Source organism: Agelaius phoeniceus, chromosome 7 (genome assembly GCF_051311805.1).
Source record: "Agelaius phoeniceus isolate bAgePho1 chromosome 7, bAgePho1.hap1, whole genome shotgun sequence".
NCBI classification, from domain to species: Eukaryota; Metazoa; Chordata; class Aves; order Passeriformes; family Icteridae; genus Agelaius; species Agelaius phoeniceus.
The window spans coordinates 34,503,736-34,525,903 of NC_135271.1; the positions used below are offsets into that span (position 1 = coordinate 34,503,736).

Here is a 22,168-nt window from a genome sequence, read left to right on the forward strand (position 1 = left end):
TTTCCATGGACAGGGCTTTTTTCAGAGGCAAAATGGGCTGGTTTTGTCATCTGTTGATGATTTTTTCAAAGCATTTTCAAAAAAATATTTGCTTAGGAAAGAAATGGAATCTGCAGCCGTGCCTGGCATGATCATTCACTGGGGAGCTGCAACTCTCAAGTCAGTGTAGGTTTTAAAGTCCTTCAGGAAAATGGAAGGAGATCAGCATAGAATGCTGCTTCTAGAAATATTGTGCAAGGCAGAATTCAGAGAAGGCTTAGTACAATTTTGTTGTCACACCAAGTTCCTCATCAGTTTGTCTGCTTTGTCAGCACTGTTTCTAAGAGACAAAATGTATATTTCATGAATACTGAAAAATGAGGAGAGGAAATTCAGTGCTGCTGAGTAAAATAGAAAGTAAAGAGGACAATAAAGAAGGAAAGAATACATGCCTGGCATTCCAGGCAGCTTTCAGTGGGCATTTTATTGAGAATCCCAAGTGGGAATTTTGCAAATTACAGCGTTGATGTGGTTGGGGAAGCTGCCTTTATCCCAGTGGTGAAATGTTCTGTACAGCCAGACCCTGTCACTGAGGAGGAGGAAAGTCACCCTCGGCAGGCAGACAAGAATGTGGCTTGTTTAGTAAAACTCCAAACATGCCTCATCCCTGAAAGATTGCTCCAGTTTGAGGCAGTCTGTGCTGCTGTAAGTATGGAAAATGCTTCAGAGCACAGGAAACCACTCCCTTCGGCAAAACTAATCTAATGCAGTATTTTGACTTCCCTAGCCTTGCTTTTGCAGACCCTTTGCACAAGGATTAATTGCTGGTGTTATTATTTAGTTAAAATTTTGTTACAAAGATTTGGTAAATTTAAGCACTTGTTGCACTTGTTGCTTTAGTTATATTTTTCCTTTGTTACATTTAGTAAAAATGTTACAGACTATGTATAAACAGACAGTAACAACGCTAAACATCTGCAACAGAAGCTCCTATCAGTGCTTTTTAGTTTGTTAAGTTTTATTTTCACTTGCATTCTGCTGTTCTCAATGAATGAGCCATCAAGCATGTCATTGCTAATCATGATCTGTCTCCAGTGGGTCTTGGCTGAAGCTGGAGTTGCACCCTTACATGATGAGGTTCAACTAGGTTGGAATAAAAGCTTCATGCATGGAATTGTAGGAATGATTTTTGCAGTCTGAAGGAAACATTTAACATAAAAATATGATGAATTAGGGACAAGAAATTTGCAGAGAACTGTCAATTTTCTGAAAGTGGAAACTAAGCAGTTTTCTCAAGATATAATCCATCTCACAGGCTTGAACTTCTAATGCTTCCTTTGCAAAACAGTTGTCCAGGCTCTCTGTCCAGAACAAGAAAAGAAAAAGACACCTCCAGAGACCGTCCTTGCAGTTACAAAGGGTGTCTAGCTCAGTCACTCAGAAACAGATAACTCCAAATGTTTGAAATTTGGATGGGTCTCACTTTCCATGATACTGAAAATGAGACAGATAATCAGGTGCATAAGGGAGTTGTGAGAATCTTGGTTTTTAAAGACCCTCAATTTTGTTGTATAGGGCACAGTCTCAGCTTTATGTTTCTGTGCTGGTGAAGTTTCATTGCTCCTTGCAAAGGTTTTTATGGAGATCAAATTCTTCCCAGAGTTCTATACCACATAGCAAGCACCTGTCCAATAACGCAGCCTTAGTAGAGAATTCAATTTATGCATCATAGTATACTGCAGTCTGCCAAAACATGGGGTGGGGTCATGAGGCAACTGTGATTTTGGACTGCCTGCAGAGAGAAAACTGGATGACAGTAGGAAAGCTCTTGAACAAGCAAAGATTAGGAAACTGTTTTGAAATAGATTAGCGACCATTGGGATTATAAAGGATCAACTTCAAACACATGCAAAACAAAATCATAAAACCAGATCTGTGTTTAAATTAAAACATTGTGTCCTAGAAACTTGGCTAAAATCAGCAAAGGGAGCTGGCTCTAAAAACATCCATGTTATCAGGATGAAGAGGGTAGGAGAGATGGGCCTGTAATGAAATAGGTGTGGGAGGAAGAACATTTGTTCAACAAAAACATGCTTTCATAATGCAGCTTTGTTATTTTAACTAAGTTCGGGCTTAAATGGAAGAATGGGTTAAACAGTTATAGAAAGCATAAGTGAAACCTCCTTTGGAGCATGAGAAGACACAATGAATAAAACCTCTAAGAATCTGGGAAGGCCAGGGATTAACACAGGGTGTTGTCAAAAGTGTCAGCTCCAGAGTTAGGTGAGTGACTGGGCATTGGTGATGCTAAGCAAGCTAAACCCAGATATAACTAGCTATTCAGGCTTTATTTAACTTAATGAAATATATTCAGTATTTAGTGTGTCCTTGTTTATCTTCAGTAAAGAAGAAGAAAGGTTAGCTCAGAGAGCAATTTGAAATGCACTGCAAGTTGGTATAACCCTGAAACTCCTAGAAGTGATGTGTTAGTTTCACCATTTGTTGTTGAGCTTGATCCTTTTTTATGTAAGTTATTGTATTAGCTGGTTGTGTTTTATGGACTATGACTTCCTCTCCATTTTGTCACCGAAAACCAAACACAGAACTTTATTTCTTGTACTTAATTATCTTCTCAATTATGATATATAACCATTATATGATTGTTGTAATTTTAAAGTAAATTTTGCATTTAGTTTCACTCTCCTCCTTAAAGAACTATTGTTTTCAGTGAAGAATGTAATATTTAAAACTTTTCTATTCTCCTGTGAAACGTATGACGTGAATTGGAGGAAACAGACCAGACTGGTATCAAGAGCCAGGAGGCAGCAGATGAGCAGTGAGAGCAGAGCAGCAGCATACTTAGCCTTCCTCCTCTAAAGATGATACTCAGTGTTCACTGGCTTTTAATCTTGTGTTGGATCCGTAGTGATTGTAGAAATGATCTTCTGGGCAAAGTCTTGAAAGGCATCTCGCTCCTGTCACAGTAGCATGTAGCTTTAATATTCCTTTTACTGGAAAAGAACTTAGGTGATTTTGGTTTAATGGATGTAAGAGCATTTTTGCTGAGCAGCCCATGCCGTTTTTACTTCAGTAATGGCTGGTTATGGTGATGATGCAAAAATCAAAAATTTTCCATGGCCCACCCTTCCCACTTAGGATAAAGAGATTGGTTGCTCAGATTCTCTTTTAGGGGAGAAAATTGAGTGTGTAAAAGCCCTGCTCCTGCCTGTGTGCTTGACTAGACTGGGAAGAGGTTCACCAGGGATGATACTGACTATGGCTTGAAATTATCTGGCCTTGGACCTCGTTCTAGGGTGGGGAGGTGTGGAAATGGAGCCCTGAAGTAGCTGTCTCCTGTCAGTCATATGCTAGTGTTTCCTAGTTTCTTTCCTTTACAAAGTATCCAGCACCAAAGATCTCTCATGAATTTAAGTTACTTGACCATAAATTCAATTTTTCTTTCAATTATCTTTCACAGATCCTTTAGAAAAAACACATGAACCATAGTCTAAAAACCACTCCTACAGGATATCAAGGGCTGACAGTGGCTGCCACACTAAAGGCAGAGGAACAAAAATTTCACTCTTTTATCAAGACCCTGAGATTAGTTTAGCTGATCTCAGAGCATGGTGCTGAGGTACCAAAGTTGTACGCTTGATCCCTGTATGGGCCATTCACTTAAGATTTGGATCTAGAAGAGACCCACAAGCACCATCAACTCTGAATATTTTGTGAAATCTGTGAATTAGAGGTTTTACTGCTCTAACTCCCATAATTTGCAATTTGCTGCTTAGTTCTAAGAAGCAACATAGGATTAGAAGAGAAAAATGCTTCTTAAAACCACTCAAAATATCTTTCTGTCACAAATTATTAAACCTTGTATAAATTATTAAAGCAATGTAATCCTGAGCATTATGTTTAAGTGAAGACTAGGATGGTGAAGACTATAATATTGAATTTCTCTTTAAACATATAAAGCTACCCTGATCATGGGTTGCACAATTTCTGTTTTAGTTCCCACAGCCTTTGGCAAAAGTTTCTAGCTGTACAGGCTGGCTCTATCATTAAAATCGTGTTTTAATGTCAGAATTCATTAGGTCCCATATGTTTTGCACTAGAAAATAAGCAATGAAAGTCTCTAAAAGATGAAGTTTAATTGAAAACTGACTAAAGGAATAGTATTTTTAAACTATTTTGTTGTATTTTTCAGTAACTGAAAGTAGGGTTTATTAAAAAGTTGATAAAATTTGCCATGTAAAGTCAAGGGTGCAAACTCAAGGTCCAACAAAGAACATGAGTTTTGGTTTTGCATTTATAGTATCCCCTGGTACAAATTTGGGTAGACACTGAACAAAGACAAACTGAATTCTAATGTACAGATGTGTGCAAAGGAAGAATTTACTCTCTGGACTAATATCACATTCACATCTCTCTTATGGAAAAACATTAACCCTAGAGGAGAGTGATTCAGGGTGGGAGGAGGTGGTCAGCACTTTCCACACCCAAGTTCTAAAGCCCTGATGTTGAAAGCCAGGAAAGCTTTTTGGTCACAGATCCCCTCAGCAGCTGCAGCTCAACAGGCACCTGCAAACCATTGGCAGTGTTGGTTTGCCCTGGGTGTCAGAAGAGTGAGCAGGTCAAATGTGCTGTCCTAGCTGCAAAAGCCTAACTCCACTGTAAGTTGTAGCCTTTTACATCAGGTACCTCTCAGCTGTGAATGCAACTCTGAATATTTGTTCTCTGCCTTTGTCTTTCACATACAGACAAGTCACTGAATGATTAATGATCTGCTTCATCACTGGGCCTGCATAGTTCCCAGCAATTAAACAATAAAAATGACTCTCCCTTCCTTCCTGTACTACAAAAGATTGCTTAACTGGCTTGTAGGAATTGTGAGAGCTTTTTGTTCAAATATTTTTCTGTCACACACTTGCACGTATATGCAAGAGAGAGAATGTGTTGCATATTCTTGTAAACAATAAGAAAAAGTAAGCTGAATAAGTAAGGTTCAGATTTAATTTCGGAAAGAGTAAGGTCTATGTTCATTCTTTGGTGGGAGGGAGATCAGTGGGTCAAGATAAACCCAAGAAGGTTTGTCTTGTTTCTCACGAGCCTCCCTCTGGTGACCATCGGTCATTGTGTTGCTGCAGGAATGAACACGGTGTTATTCAGGTCACGTGTGTGGGAGAGCAGCCAAAAATTGCAGTTGGGCTTTCCACTGGAGCTGTCCCCAGTGTCAGCAGCCAGATCTTGAAGCAGAATCAGGGAAGGCAAATGCTGCACAGCCTGCTCACAGAAGTGCTGTGTTTAATAGATGGTCTGCAAGGGGTTTTTTAGTGTGAGCACTAACTTCTGCAAGGGGTTTTTTAGCACTAACTTCTAGCAAATCACAAATTGATAGCTCTTTAAATGCTTGGGTTTCTTCATTGATGCAGGTTTTGGATATTATGTATGCAAAATCCAGTATATGTGTACAATTCTGACTCCATTTTTTCTTCCTCTTTAAATTTGTTGGAGAATTTTTACAACGTAACACAGAAGATGTTTAATCATAGAAAATGTAGCTGTTTTGAGTTATCTACTGACAAAAAAATTCAGATTTATTCTTAAAATAGGTTTTTATGAACATTTTATTCAAACAGTTGGACGGGTTTACTCTGTTTTTTTAAGAAAAGATATTTATGTTGAGACAATGATGGGAAATGCAAGCACAAATGATGCTTTCTAAGAAGTTTTTTTATAATTCATTGTAGGGATTTTAAATGAAAGCATAGTGCAGGTTTAAATAAAGCATTTACTACCTGTGAATGCTATAATAAAGAATGTCAGGGCCAGAAATCTTTTTCTGATGTCTTTCTGTACTGTTCTTATGCCAGAGAAATTGAATTTTGAAATGAAATTTTGATTTTTCATCCAAAATTTTATATGCATATTTTGGAAGTCACATATGCTCCTCACAAAACTAGTTTTTTTGAAATAATGTAAAAATAGACAAAGATATTCAACTTGGGGAAGAGCTTTTTTTTTTAATTTAAGGCAGTTAACTTCAGTATTTGGACCTCCTCTCTCAGTGTCCAACGGATTTTTGTTTTCCACTCTGTGTCAAACCAACCAAAATTATTTCAGACCAGAACCTGAGAAATTTATCCATATTGGCTAACATATTCTGAGATTACCTCCTCTTATTTCAGCCAAACTGTATGGACTGAAATGCTGTGTGCTATGACTAAGGTTATTGGATATAGCTTTTACAAAGCAGCATCAAATCATCCATCACCATATTGATATAGTACCTTTTTGCTCCAAATATGTTGAAACAGAAGTTGCTTCACATAATAGAAGACCTCAAAACAAAAGTCAGTTTTGTTAATGCCAGAAATCCCCTCAGAAATACAAGGTTTTGAAGACAATATTTTCCATTTTTTCTCCTACTTTAAGGTTTCTGTTATTTCCTTGTTCATTTACTCCATCATCCATAGGTCTCCTATATTTTTCCAGTGGCATTAACCTAGCTTTTTCCTGGTTTATTTTATGATTATAGAGTTTTAATTACCATTCTCTGAAGGATAATACATTTTAAATTTATTTGGTTGTCATGTTTAATGTTACAGTCTGAGACTCTGTATAACAGCACCCAGGTAGGAGACGTCCAGGTCTCTGACCTGTGTGGTCACTGCTGGAGGTGAGACGGGGAACCACACACCAGTTCTTTCTCCTTTTTTATAGAGAAGGCTGTCAAAAGATGTGTCATGCAGGAAGTGGATATTTTTCCAGTAGAAACAGAGCTAGTGTTTTAGGTGTGACATCCAAAGCCAGGGATGACTGGGCCATTAATGCCTGTTTTGTGCCAAAGTTTTAAAAGTCAAGCTCTTTGTGAGGTTACGCATCCCTGAGGTTTTCAGTACCAATCATCTTTTGCAAATGCAGACAGGGTGAAGAGACATCAGCACTCACCACGGTTATATTAATAGATTTTGTTGAAAATTTTTCTTGGGGTTGTTTTTTTTGCAGGTGGCCTTCCCACCCCATGTGTTTACTCTGCATTTGGAAACTTGTATGTTTTCAGGTCCAGCCATGTCTCATGAAGATGTTTCCAAACAGAGAGTGACTGGAGGAGTGTCATGGTAAAGCTTAGACAGCTCATGTGTCAGGAATTATTGGCAGAGAAGAGTTTACATCCAAGTCATAACAGTGCTTCCACCCTGTGATTAGGGAGGGTGTGGTGTGATGCAGCAGAGCTGTGCTTCAGCCATAGGTACTTGGAAATGTGGAAGCTAAGAACAGGGAAAAAAAGAATGCTATGCAAACCTTTTCACTGCTTCAATTCTGACATTAAAAATTGAGGTCATGGTCAGGATTGTATTAGGAAAAATAATAATAACAACAACAAGGAAAAATAGTAAAGTATGGTGATGCTGTTTCATGGCAGTATGCAAAAAACCCCCAAAGGACAATCTTGAAGAATTTCTGGTTGCATTGGGTGCTCTTTATAGAGCAGGGATAAAATGGGAATGGACAACTGTGGCATTTTCTCAGAGCAAGGCCTCAGGACATAAAGATGCCTCTTCTGGATGAGTAAAACACTTGTACATTTTGGGACATTACTGAAACCTCCAAAGGGTGGGGAGAATGTATTACAGACCTTTGGCCAGACTTTTTCTCCATCCTCCTTAGATACAATTCCAAAGAGACAAAGCTCAGAATTTAGATGACAGTTCTTGTTGAACCCAGACCAAGAGACACATACTCAGGATATACAGACCATGCTTCCTTCCAACAGGTTTTACAGCAGTAGTTCAAAATCAAATAGATAAGGCATTCAAGATGCACTGTTTGTGTGTGGCAGCTGTCTTTGTGCTATGCTGAACAGCTGTTGATGCTGTAATACAGCTCTATGTTATTTAAGTGTCATATTTGGAATATAACTTAAAACCATACCTCATTTGGAGAGTTGAGCACCTATGTATCAATGCTTCTTCAACTAATTTTTCTTCTTTCTTCTCAGCTCCTGCAGAACCTTTATTGTGCAAGTTTGCTGATGGAGGACAGAAGAAGAGGCAGAATCAGAATAAATACATACAGAATGGAAGAGCATGGCACAGAGAAGGCGAGGTGAGACTTGTAAGTCCTCTCTTCAAGCTTTAGTGTGGGTGTGCAATAATGAATACTTAGGAAAATGATAGGCATTGAGACTTCTTGGCTTGGGTCTTTGGCATATTAAAAATGTGCAAGCAGCTCTTACCTGACAGTTTGTGTCTGTAAAAAAAATACTTAACCATGTCTTTTTTCTGAGGAGAAAAGGCAAAATGTGAAACTCTGAGTCCTGTCTCATTGAAGTGAACAATAAAATCTCCTTCAACTTGGTCATTATATAAACTTCAGCTTTCTCATATTATTAAACTACCAGACACATAACTGTGCTTACATGCAGAAATAATCCTTTGATCTATGCAACACTAAAATGCACACCACTTTCACAAGATTAAAATAGTATACCAGTGCCATGCAGCATTATTGTTTTTAGTCAACAGTTGTTTTAAACTTTAATGTTCAAGATAATAGTTTCATAGACTTACTGTGGCTAGCAAACCTAAACGCCTCATTTATATTACACAGGAAAATTCAAATGTGCCTTCTGAAAAACTACACTCCCCATTCAATCTTATAGGTCATATATTGTAGGCAACACCCGAACATAATCATCTGCATGCCCTGAATCTCAAACACACATGTACTTTTAGCCAGGTGTTTAATAGGTTGCATTTTGTTCCTCATAATGGGAACATGGAAACTTGTATTCACAAACAATATTGCTAATTCTCTTCACTGTATAATTACTTCTGTCAATTAACCTTTCCCTAAGTTTTAATAAATTATTTCAATACAAATTTTCAGTTAAAAATGAGACAACTAAAGAAAAAGAGAAATAATTTACAATTAAAATTTATTTTGTCCACTCTTTCTTTTCCACTTTTTTTTTTTTTTTTTTTAAGGCTGGAATGACACTCACGTATGATCCAACCACAGCTGCTTTACAAAATGGGTATGTTGAGTAATGTCACACTAAGAAAAAATATGTTTGCATTATGAAAGATGCACAGAACTAGCATTTAATAAATATTTCTGCATTTTCTAGATTTTATCCATCACCCTACAGTATTACAGCAAACAGAATGATCACTCAGACATCTATTACGCCATATATTGCTTCTCCAGTTTCTACATACCAGGTTTGTATTTAGAGCTTGGTAGCTGAAATGGTTCATTGGAGCTTATGTTTATTTATCAATTGTTGCATCTGGTTTTATGAGGTCTCCAATAATGTTACATTTTAATGAAGTGGCCTCCTTGTGCTGTACAGCATGAAAGTGACAGCCTGAAAACCTGAGTGTGTGTTTCAGGAAGCACAGTGCTTTAATGAGACCCTGGTGTCTTGCAATACCAAGTCTCCAACTTGTGCTGATGGCTGAGGGATTTGTAGCCATTTCTGCCTTTCATGGGAGATTTTTCATTTTCTCTCAGGCAAATTATTTTAATGTCACCAGTATATATGAGTAATTATTCTTTATTTAAAGCCTTATTGGTTTAATTAAATTTATTTTTAAATATGCTCTCCATGCATTTTGAGCTTTTCTCTGTATTTTTCTCAGAAAGCCCAACAATAATATCTTATGTAGTTGTACTAAGAGGGTGCAGAAACGTTCTTCACATTAGAGAAGGAAATTTTAAAAAAAGAGCTCCGAGGTCAAATTACTTTGGGATTCAAATTCAGTGTTTTTGTATTAGGAGTAAAGCATTTAATAGCCTAGGACAGTATTTCTAAACCAAAGGCTACTTTATTTTGAATAATGAATTAAAATATAAATTGTGGACGTTTTCGGTCCAAAGCTTTCTGAAGAGGGATTTTGATAGGTGCCATCTTGAGTCCTCACAAGGGATATTGATATACAATTCAACACATTGGGAAATTACATGGAACAGTTTTAGCACTTTAATATAGATCTCTTAGCAATCCTCAATTTTAGGGCATTGTACATTTCAGTTTACAAAGAACTTGCTTTAAATACAACTAGTATGGCAGTCTCGGATGTGTGCTCTGTAATTACTACTTGAGATATGCCAGTTATGGCACTGTATGCTAAATTATGAGCTTTTTTGGCATTTTACTGTTTAACACATAGATGGAGTAAACAGCAGTGATTCAGGTCATAAATAACCCAAACTAAATAAATTTAGAAGATTCTTACCTCTGTGTGTCAGGGGAAGAAGAGGCTGTTTGCTTTCTAGTGAGAGAGACATGCAGAGCTTTCTGATGTGCTCTGTGTGTGAATGAGTGTGGAAGGGTGTGTAAAGGGAGGTAGGAGGCTGGCAGAGGCACTGTGGGCCATTTCATCAGCTGTATCCTGCAGAAATTTCCATGTAGCCTTCAATTCCAAGAGAGGAGGATGAGGAAGAATTGTCTCATATTAGTCTGGACATCTAATGCCGTCTTGCATGAGCAAAGTATTGTGTAGGAGTTAAAACAGCATTCTCTGGTGTGAAGGGCAGCTGCATTATTTTTATATGAATTTCTGAGGTAACTTATGCAACACAATGTTTGCTCTCAGCAGACAGTGCTAGACTGTATTTGTCAGTATACTGAATCATTCTGCTTGGTACTGCATTACCTCAGAAATTACAGTAAGTTCTTACCCAGGAAAATGTTTCAGTAAAATTAACTGCTATTCTTTATTAAAATATAAATTATTTATCAATATATGACTCTCTGATATTCAGAATCCAAGTAAAAATTGGAAGTTGGCATGGAAACATACTACTTAGCAATACAGTATTATTTTTTGGGCTTATTGAGATAGACAGACCACAATCCATTATGTTTCCAGAAATGTAGTTACAAGTATTTCAATATACATGGCATGGAGCTTAAATTATTGTGGATGGAGTTATTAATATCATTATGCTTGAAGTGACACAGTAATTGGAATTGAAAATTAAATTGAAGTATTCTGTATTGGGGAGGAAGGAGGTTCGTGGCCAGAAGAGTTTCACAATTTGAGTATTAGTCACATCTTCATTACTGATCCCTTCTCACTGAAACCTGCAGCTTTCTGTCTTCTACACAACAGCATGTCTCACACAAGCAAAAGGTTTTTTGCATTTTTTTTGTTTTGTTTTTTTCTTTGAGGCATGGTATAACCTGCTGCTAGATTTATTCTTATTCAGGTAAACAAATTTAATAAAGTTTTGGCTAGTGTTTGTTTCTGCAACCCCTGTATATCCAAATGACTGCACTGAGCCAGTTACTATCAAAGTGTGAGATTAGCCAAAGCTTTAGTCAGGCTGTACCGGTATTTTTGCCATTAAGACTTTGCCTGAGGAAAGGGAGTGTTCCAGTCTTTTCCATTCCATTTTTGAACTCCTGTTTGCTCTTTTCCTGACTGAAAAAGAAAAAAAAAAAAAACAACAAAAAAAACCAACAAAACCCAACTCTGCTTTGAAACTAAGTACCAAAAGGAGGCAAGAAATATTTTCATCTTCCAGAAAATGCCTCACCTGGATTTTTTTCAAGGCTGTGTGTTTACCTGTCCTGTTCACAGGACTCTGGGAATGATAGTAGAGGCATTTAAAAGGTTTTAAATGTCCAGCAGCAGTGGTGAGCCTGCTCTGTGTGCAGTGCAGGTCAGATTCCTGCCTTACCCAATACACCTACAGCAGGTGGAGAGGAAATATTTTTGTCCTTACCTTTAGTTTTTCTTGCACACTTTTTCAGAGAGCTGTTGCAACCCCTCTTTTTAACCAGGATAACAATATAACCTTTACACTCCCTTTTTATATTTCACTTTGTCATGCAAAGTTAGGCATTCTCCTGCAATTGAAGTATTTGGGTGGTCGCTGATTTTGGAGAGAAAATGTGCTTGTTGCAAGAGCAGGGACTCTCATCAGAACCTCCTCTTCCTGTGCTTTGGGAATAACACACCACAATGTCTCAGAAAACAGTACTCCTAAATCTCCTTTTTCCTGGAACAAGAATTCCTGATCTTTTTACAGCAGAATTACAGCAGAATTCCTGGGGTTTTTTTCAGTTGTGAAAATACAATAATCTATTTTAATCAGATCACACCAGAAGGCAAATGGTGCTATACTTTTGGAGATCCCAATTACTTTTGCACAAAGGAATTTCTGAGACAGAAGGAGTTTCCTTTTTTAATGTAGCAGAAATCTGCCATTCATCTATTTGACCCCTTTCACTGTTTCTGAAACCTGCACTAAAAACATTGTCTTCTGTTCTGAAAGGTGTATGTGGTGTATGGTCTCCAAATCTTGTATGGTCTCTGATTTACAGGTTACAATGAATACTTTTTTCATAGAAATCAATGTTGTTCCACAGAGGGACTAATTAGGTTAAAAAGTCAATAAATAAGGGAGGAGGCATGTTAACATGATTTAGGTTATTACTGTATCTAAGTTGGAGTAATGTGTAAAATGAAAAATAAAATGCCAATTTTGTTCTAGGTTCAGAGTCCTTCTTGGATGCAGCCTCAACCATATATAATGCAGCACCCAGTAAGTTTTTATGCTTCTCCATTGTTGTGTTTATCTATTATATAAACACTTTACATACTTTAAACCACAGGAAGTATGTCAGTTCCTGCTCAATTAGTTCCATGGATCAAAATGAAAAATGAAACAAAGACAGTAACCTGAACTGGGGCCTCATTTTATTAGGAAAAAAAGTAAGCTACCTTCAGAGTATCAATGTGATGAGGACCATTAGAGAAAACTTCCAAGAGGAAACTTAGTGGTGTTGGTTTTTTTTTTTGGTTTTGTTTTATTTTATTTTACTTGAAATGGAAACCACTTTGCAAATGCCAAATGCTTTACATACTGCCTACCTTTCAGGAGCTGAAATTGGAGACCCAGTGTTTTAGAATAGGTCTACAATAGTTCAGACCGGGTAATTTGTGAAAGACAGATGGATGTGGTGATATGAATGACATTATGGGCACTCACTTGAGAAAACCTGCATAGCTTGTTCTGGCTTCACCACTCCTGAGTAATGCTGGTCTCCCTACACTTCTGGCTGTGGCATCTGAACCAGACTGTCAGGCATTCTGATCTCTACTCTCCCGTGACATTTCGCTTCTTGTCTGTGTCATTTGCCAATTAAGTACCATTACATCTGAGACCTACTGGGTTTCCTGAGATGAGCATTACTAATAATAACAGGCACTTGAATACATGCACTCCCACAGTTAACAAACAGGTCTGTTTCCAGATGCAGAAGGGATATGGTCTTCACTTTAATTAACCTCTCCATGCAGATTATAGAATGTAAATCATCTTGGCAGAACATTTTCTTCTTGGGCATGCAGAGAAGCTGATGTTGAACCAGAACACCTTCTCACACACTTAATTGTTGTTGTATTTGTGGTTTTTGATGTTAAATACACATACACAGAGTAGGTTTTAACTTCCTTCTCTAGCAACACAGATTTTCATAGAACAACATCCTGCAGATAATGCTGTGAAAGACAAGAGTTGATATAATGGGGTATTAGTTTAGGTGTATTAGTTTCACAGGTACACAAGATGAGATTTCACAGTTGCAAATAAAGACCTAGATTCTAGACTGAAGTTCAGTTTTGGCCTGTGCAAAGACAGGTGCTGTCTTGCTCATTTGCTTTTCAGAGAAGCCTGCAGTCCACAGACAGGAAATTCTTTCAGTGTTTGATGTGCCTGTGACTCATTTCATCTACACTGATCACATGGTTGTTTTTCCAAGTATATTCTACACTTCTTTTTTTTCTTTTTTTTTTCATTTTAAGGATTAGTTATTGATTCAAAATACTTGCTTTCAGTACACTGCAATTATTTCTGTTGTTTTGAGCCTCCATTAATTTTAATCAACACCTTCTGCAAGCGTAAGTCATACAAAATATTTGGAAATGTGTTTTTGTGGAACATGATAAAATGAAATTTCTTGATAATTTTCCATTTCAGCTAACTCTGAAAACCTGTGTGCTGTCCATATTTAACAATCTAAAGTGTTTAGAAGTTTGGAGTATAATTTTTATGAACTTAACAAAACAGTACAGAAGCAATAGAAATATCATCAAGAGCAGCTGGTATTTAGACAAAGAATCAGCACTGCTAAATCACTCTTCTGAAATGTGTGTGCTAATGAAAGCAGCCACTAAGCAGGGCAGCTGCCTCATGTGTGAACATTGTGTGTGATGGGTAGGAACACAAACTCCAAAGCCACCACTCCTAAAGATGAGATAAAAGTTTCTTCCTGAAGCATGAAATTCCAAAGCTTAAGCTGAGTGAATCTGTACCAGGTAACATGTGCAAATTTTTGCTTTCAAGTCAGCATCTGGTTAAACTCATATTTTGGAAAGCATTTTCAGCAGATCTCTCAAGTGTACTGCACGTCAGTTGAATGTCCAACAGGAAGTCAAAGCAGGTCTTCCACCTTGAGCATCTGCAGATGCTCAAGTGAAATATTCAGAATGCCTCAGACTTGCTTTTCAAGTCAGTGCCTGGGATTAAGGAGAGTTCTCGTGGTACATCCTCTCAGAAGGAGACTCCATACTTAGACTCTCAAATCAAAAATTAAATCTGAGTGCTGCAACCATTTCTTTGTTTCTGTTTTAACAGGGTGCTGTTCTGACTCCCTCCATGGACCACACCATGTCACTACAGCCTGCATCAATGATAAGCCCTCTGACACAGCAGATGAGTCATCTTTCATTAGGCAGTACTGGAACAGTATGTAGCAATTTCATACAAAATAGAACTTACCAAGTAGAAAATACTGCATGTAGATCACAGTATCCCTGTGCAGTTTGCATGTGGGAAAAAGTAATCCTATAAGTCATTTTATGTCCAGTAAATTATTAGGATCTGTCTCCATTTTAAAATTATATTCATCAGCTTTTATTCAGTCTATTAACTGATTAGAAATTGGAAACGAGTAAATAAAAATAGACCGAAACAAATGAAAGGCATCCTGGAGGTAACTTCAGAGTTGCATTCAAAAGATCAAAAATAGTTAGTTTTACTCTTTATATTCCTTTCTGCAACTCTAATCTCTTGAAGTGTGGAACAGAAGTTAAATCAGAAGAGATTCAGACTTGCCTCTAAACTGCAAGACCCTTCTTTTCAGACCAGAAGGGGTTAAAAAAAGAAAATATTATGGCTGGGATTAACAGAGAAGGAAAAGTCCTTTACATAGTCTTTGAAGTCCAAGTTTATATTTTCTCAAAATAGATAAATGACTTTTCTGGAAAACCAATTGATTTCAGACACAAAAGTCTTTCTCTCCTGTATATTGCTTTAGGGAAACAGTCAATATCTGTTAAGCAATACCATGAAAGGTATTTTGAATACTTTTATATTGGGCTTTCACTCAATGTAATGGTCTCTGTCTTTCTAGTACATGCCAGCCACAACAGCTATGCAAGGAGCCTACATCCCCCAGTACACACATGTCCAGACAGCAGCAGTTCCTGTTGAGGTCAGTATATTTTATAAAAAACCAGCGAGAAGAAATATTAATACTTTTTTTTTTCCTAGGAAAATTAGTGCTCAAAGGCAAATATTGTAACTGTGAATGTACTGTGAATGCCACCTGTATTAAAACTATGAAATGTCATTATTCTCAACTAATATAGTCAGTATTACAACAAAGAATTACCTGTACTTATGGCAGTACACACTCAGAGCAATCTGCTCCATGAGCATAGCTCAGGCAAACCCTGTGTTTTGTCAAACATAACTGCAGTAGTAACAAGCCAGGGAATGTATTGTAGTTTTGATCTTTCACTTAGTTTACCTGTGTACAAAATTATCTGCCAGCAGACCTTGATTGTAGCTTTTTGCAAAGAATCCTGATTTGACCCTGGCATCTCAGGAGATTGTGCATGTTTGTCTAATATATCTCAATCGAACAGGAATTTATTACTTTTGTTGGAGAGCATAACTGAATAATTCATCTCCTACTTTGGCTTACCTTACAGCCTTTCATAGGTCAGTACTGCTTTAACAGAGGAGCTAGACAAGGCATGCTGCAGCTCATATATTCAGAATGAGTGCCAGACAGTCTCTTCCAGAGCCTGTAAAAAAAAACCATTTAATTTCAAAGTCTGTTTATCCAGAAACTCCAGAATTTGTTTGATTCATTTTGGTGCATCTGCCCATGTGGATCAGAGAAGTTCTTCTGGTAATTACCTGATTGCTCTGTCTGCCAGAGCACTCTCAGCTGAATTAATTGCCTGGTTTCTGGGGAGCCTGGTGCAAAGTCCCATCTACAATTCTTTGTGTTGCCTAGTGCCAACCCCATCACAGTACCCATAGTGTTTGTGTGGTAAGTAGATCTCATTCTTCTCCCTCCCCTTCAAAAGGGGAGGGACAAAATGCTCTTTTACATCTACAGATAGAAAATATTCCAGCAGTTATTTGCTCTCTCTATTTATTTATATATTGTCAAAAGTATGAGGGGTTTTCTTTTCATTATCATGAAAGCATCTGAGGAAGTACAAAGTTTGCATGATCATTTAATTCCTCTGTTTGCTGAAATATTCATCGAGGTGAAATTAACACCTCAGATTTGGAATACCTCACTTGAGAAATGTGATGAAGATTTTAGATTTGAAGACTGTTAATTGCATGAGTCAAGTGGAAATACAAATTGCAGGTAATGCTGCTTGATTTTGTGTCTCATGGCTTGCCTTCCTTTTTATTTGCAGGAAGCCAGTGGCCAGCAACAGGTTACAGTAGAGACATCCAGTGACCATTCTCCATATACGTATCAGCAAAATAAGTAACTGTGAGGTAGGGGCTCATCCTGTCTCATGAAAGATGTGAATTCAAAGATGCTTTATTTCATAATTTACAGTACTCTGTATTGAACTTTTTTTTAATGTCATATAAATAATATTGATGATACTATCTGGGGACAGTGAAGCTGATTTGAACTTGGCCAGAGTCAAAAGCCAGGGAAGGAAACCTGGGATCCAGAAATGAATTAATGAATTCTGAGTAATATTGTTTTAATAATTTCTCTATACCATAACTGGATTATGTTGGATTTTAATTTGTTCATTTTAGCAGCGTGTTGTATACAGAACAACAATGAATTAATGCAAAAATACAAGAATCAAAATGCTAAAGGGAATTGTACTGATAGACATATCATGCCTAGTTTTGTGGTACATGTAAGATTAGAAGCAGCTTGGTGGCCGACTTACAGACCACAGGCAGGGAGGCATTCTGGTAGAAATCCTTGCTGACCTTTTCTCCTGAAGACTTCCCTGCTCATCCTTTTTTCTAGAAAAAAAAAACCAGTTTGGCCCAGAGTTTTGTCAATTTGTTTTTAATCCATGTCCTCATTTGGCTTTAATTCCAGGGTTTTACTTTTCATACTCCAGGTTTCCTCTGGTTCTGCTTGCATGGCCTTTTTTACTAGCAAATCATTAGCTTTACCTGAACTTACTTCGTACAAAATTGTTTTGCTTTCTGTACATTTCCGTCCTAAAAATGTTACTTGCACTAACTGCTCCCTTTTCCATGATCCATGTTTTAAAGTTCTGGAATTTAGTTCTTCCTTAACTCATCTTTTTTTTTTTTTTTTTGAGTGCTTTGTAAGCCAGGCAACTTGGCTACATAATTTTTTACATCACATTTTCTAAGACCTCACACTGAAAAATTCCATTCATCTGCAATAATGTGCTGGAGGCCATGTTAGAAGGGTTTTTCTACAGCCCTTGTGGCATTTATTTGATACTGAAAAATCAAAATCAGTTATGTGCTACCATTGTGTGATCTCTCTCTAAAATGTATTGATCCAACAAAACACACATTTTGGCATTAGCTTTGATCCTGCAGGTCAGCTGTGCTGTTTGACAGCAGTGCTCTCATTCCCATTATTGGCATCACAGCTTCTTGTACGGAAAGATAGAAACAAACCAATGGGGAAACTTGGCACGTTCAGCAGACGGCAGAGCCCGCGTAGCACAGCATATGACCTGTGTTATTCCTGTAGTCGGGCCAAATGCTGGCATCTAGAGGAAGCCCACATCCTTGATTTGCTTCCAGGGCAGGCAGAAAGCAAAGCCACAGGCTCTTCTCGTTATCCATCTCCTGGTGTTAAAATCATGACTCCTGCACGTTTCCCATGCCAAGGCTGTTGCCTGGTGTTAACCGCTTTTCAAGGAATTATTTGTTTTGCCTTAAGTCTTCCCCGTGGGCATGTAAAACCTCCTTACCAGCAGAGATCTGTGGGAGCCAGCGAAGCGGAATCCTGCATGTCACATCCCCCTCCTGCCTCTCTCTCCCAGCCTGTCAGTGTCTTTCCCCATAGACTGAGGCCAGGCAGGAGGAACAGCCTTAAGTCTCCTGAAAGGATGAGTTGTTGTTGCCATCTGAGACACGTTTTGTATTGATGACTCTGTGTAGATATCCAAGCTCTGTGAACAATTCTGTGTGTTTGCTGTAAGTCAGTTCTCCACTTGTTTTATTCTTCAGAGAGGCACTGTTACCTGTATTTATGTGCAGTGGGAGCAAGTGAAATCTGTGTCAGCAGAGGCTGTAGCAATGGGCACGTGGGGAAGGTTAATATTACCCAGCTGATTTCGGCCTCAGAGCATGGCATTTGATATTTCTGTCCCTGGAACATGCTGACACTTGTCTTGTTTCAGACAGGTGAAGGGGAGGGAATCGAGAGTTATTTTGTGCCCTAAATACAGGGAACACTGCAGTCTCTTGATTGTTGTGGCTTTGTCACTGTTGTCAAGCTGAAAGTTCTTTCTAAATGCACATGCAGCACTTTTGGGAATGTCCTGTTGAAAGTCAGTACCCATATTCCCATAATTCGAGGGGTAAATTACAACTAGCACATTTGCATGAGGGGATGCAGTCATTCAGAAATACACAGTGTTTTTCCTCTGGCAGCTACATTTAATAACTTTATAGTTTCTTCTCAAAAAGTTGTTTCTATGTGAAAAATAGTCAAAGGGACTTGGAAAAAAAAACCCCAAACCTGTTTTATATGCACCTACAAATGTACAAGCCTTAAAATACCAAACTTTGCCTTGCTTTGAAAAATTAAAAAATTGTTTAAACTTTTTTGTCATTAGCTGGGTATTTTTTTTAAACCCATGTGGCAACATAAGCCAGTACATTACGAAGTCTGCCTTCAAATTTGATGAGCCCTGACTTGCTGTTCAGTATTACCATCAGGGAGGCACAGTAGCTGTGTCTGTCTTAGCTGTCATACATAGCCTCGTTGAAGCTGCACCAAAAGAATGTTATTGTTCCTTTTCCAGAGCCTTGGACATAGCACAAGAGTAGCACACACAACCACTTTTGGTCGATTAAAAGGAACAACAACAACAAAACAACAAAGAAGGGAAGAGCTTTGAGTGCAGCCTCACAGTTCCCCCGTGGGAGCTCTGTGTGCTGAGCACGTTTTAGGGAGAGAGGGGGAAATGCAGCACGGGCTCTGTCCTGGTGGAGAGCCTTATCCTGGGAAGGGCCAAGCACCTGCAGTGCTGCCTGTGTTACTTCCCACGTTTATACTCAGATTCATTGAGTCTTCTCACAGCTGTCTAAAATAGGAAATCAGTTCATTTTGTGGACAGCAACATTAGAAAAAAGGTGTGTGATTGTAACTCTGCTCTAGCTCTGACCTTTCTGTGTTACAGATGTCCAGTGTTGACCTGGCCTGGAGAAGGGTGCAAAGGCTGAAACAATCATGGATTTTACTGATCAATTGTGCTTTAGGAATTATTGACAGTTTTGCACAGGTTCTTGAAAATGTTATTTATAATGAAATCAACTAAAACTATTTTTGCTATAAGTTCTATAAGGTGCATAAGAAAAACCTTAAATTCATCTAGTAGCTGTTCCCATGAACAGGTTTATTTTAGTAAAAAAAAAAGTTTTTATCAAGTGTTATGACGCAAAAAAAAAACCTTCAAATTTCTGGGTATGCACAGATGACCACGAAGACTTACTCACGTGCATGACAGAATTTGTGTTTTGGTTTATTTTTATTTTGTTTGTTTCTTTTTATCTTTTTTTTTTTTGTATGAAATGGATTTTCTGAAGTTTAAAATAGTAAAACATCTAAGATGATGTTCTGTGCTTGCAGTGTGTGAGTGTTGCTTTAGTGCAGTGTTGCAGTTATAGTGTCTGGTCTCTTAGCTTTCTGTTTTTCTTTTAATGTAGTGTGAAGTGTCTTATCCTTTTCTATAAATTCCAATTTGCCTTAAATCTTTCAATGCTGTAGCTGTTTCAGTAAGTAGTCCAAACTAATGGTGTAGAATGCTTTGACCAAATGAGCTGGTCTATTATGCCTTGTAAAACAGCAGCATAGGGCTTTTAAAGGTAGTCAATAAAAATTGCTGAAAATTTGGCTTTTTTAATGTGTAGTAAGTGTTTTTAATGATTTTTTCACATAATATGTAAGGTAGTGAAATGCAAGAGGGGAAAAAATGTTTTGTGTGAAACACATTTTCTGACTGGGGAAATTTTAATAGTATAAATTGTTTGTAAGGCCATATGCCAATAGTTCCCTCTGGTAGTTTGAATGATTTAGGAACTCTGCTGTATGATGCAATGTAAAATCTTTTTTTGCCTTTTTTCAGAAACTAACTTGATGTTCTAGTTTTAGCATAGGTAGAGTAGGGAGTTTGGGGTGGAGATATCACCGAATGTTTTTGTCCTTCCTTTATACTAATGATAGTGCTTTAGGATGAGGATTGTGCTGAGAGGTAGCAAACAGAAAAGTTGCTATTACAGCAAAATGGCAAAAGCTAAAGGACTCGTTTTCAAACATATGCTGAGATTTAAGTAGAAACATAATTGATTGGGTACTAGCTCTCTATAGTAGGTAAATAAAAATAAAAAGACTTGGCACTTTTAAAAGGTAACTTTACCAAAGAACAAAGAGCCAGTAACCAATAATTCTGATTTGTCTCAGCATTGCGTCTTCTGTACTCTTTATTTTTGCCGGACCAGTTTGCGGTTAAGAGAATGTGCCTTTTTTGTACATTTGCATTTAGGTTTTATAATTTTAATTGATGTATGGACACAAAAGCATGAAGGAAGACTTGGATCCAAGCAGTGCCACACTTTACATCATCACTACAAGTGTTAAGTGTAAAGAAAACCAATTTTGAAACTATGAAATTCCTGATTCATAAATACACAGTTATTTGTACTTCACATATTAGATAATTCACTGCTACTAAAGCTTTTTATTACAATTGCATATGTTTTAAATTGAATGATAAATTAAGTTGTCTTCCAAAACTGTGTACTTCTCTGGTCAGCTGTATATGATCAGTTATCTACCTCAAAGTTTATTTCCTTTTGTATTGGGACAGGTTGCTGGCCCTCCCTGTTTCCACAGACCAAATCATCCTAGCTCAGGAGCTAGGGCTAAGCAGTTGTTTCTTTCAAGTATTTTTTAGTTTTTAAATTTTGTGTGAGTATTGGAGTATAGATGTCGGTGACATTTCATAGTTTCAAAAGTAAATTGCTGCTCTGAGAAGTGTAGATTCTAGTGAAATGCATAGTCATAAGAGATGTGTTTTTGTTTTTTCTTTTTTTAAAAAGTTGTGGTATTATTGGTTCTATGCTCCCTGGAATATTACTGCTTTGTAAAAGTCCAGACTTCCTGCAGCACCTTGCCTGTTTTTGGTAACTTTCCAAACCTGGATCTCTCACTACTTGCTATTTTTGCATTAATTAAAAACTGCAGTATGATAGCTGTGTTAGAGGGAGGGAAGAGTTGCTGCCAGAAATGTCTGAACTAAGTGCCATACTCATTGTCTGGGTAAGATTTGGGAAATTTAACCTCTGTACATAAAGAAATAATCAGTTACTTAAACATCACATAGTAGACAGCCATTAAATTATAAAAAATTAATTTATGAAGAAAGACCTTTTGTACAGATTGAAAAAAAAAAAAAAGATTTTCATAGAGATATCTATATGATCAAGAGAGTTAATTTTTTATTTTTGTTTTACTAGTGCCACAAACTTGCCAGTGGTAACTTATTTGTCCGGTTCAAGATAACTCTGTAGTTTTGTTTCCTAGGACTTGTTGTTAAACGCCAAAAGACATTTTTGAACTGTAAATTTGATTAGATTGTTAGCTTTTTCTGTTTTATTTCTTTGAAAA

At 37.5% G+C, this 22,168-nt stretch overlaps 1 protein-coding gene across 3 annotated transcripts in view; it reads left to right on the forward strand.

Moving 5' to 3' along the window:
- The window catches only part of RBMS1 (RNA binding motif single stranded interacting protein 1), a 143,295-nt gene extending 121,127 nt beyond the window's left edge, over positions 1 to 22,168 (forward strand). For 2 of the 3 annotated variants that reach the window (XM_077181514.1, XM_054636604.2), the window contains exons 7-14: positions 7,985 to 8,100; positions 8,973 to 9,022; positions 9,116 to 9,209; positions 12,493 to 12,543; positions 14,638 to 14,748; positions 15,416 to 15,496; positions 16,728 to 16,812; positions 19,683 to 22,168. In XM_077181514.1, the coding sequence (XP_077037629.1) occupies positions 7,985 to 8,100; positions 8,973 to 9,022; positions 9,116 to 9,209; positions 12,493 to 12,543; positions 14,638 to 14,748; positions 15,416 to 15,496; positions 16,728 to 16,805 (581 nt within the window). In that variant the 3' untranslated portion in view covers positions 16,806 to 16,812; positions 19,683 to 22,168. The remainder of the gene's footprint in view (positions 1 to 7,984; positions 8,101 to 8,972; positions 9,023 to 9,115; positions 9,210 to 12,492; positions 12,544 to 14,637; positions 14,749 to 15,415; positions 15,497 to 16,727; positions 16,813 to 19,682) is intronic. The other variant, XM_077181515.1, reaches the window with a different exon arrangement.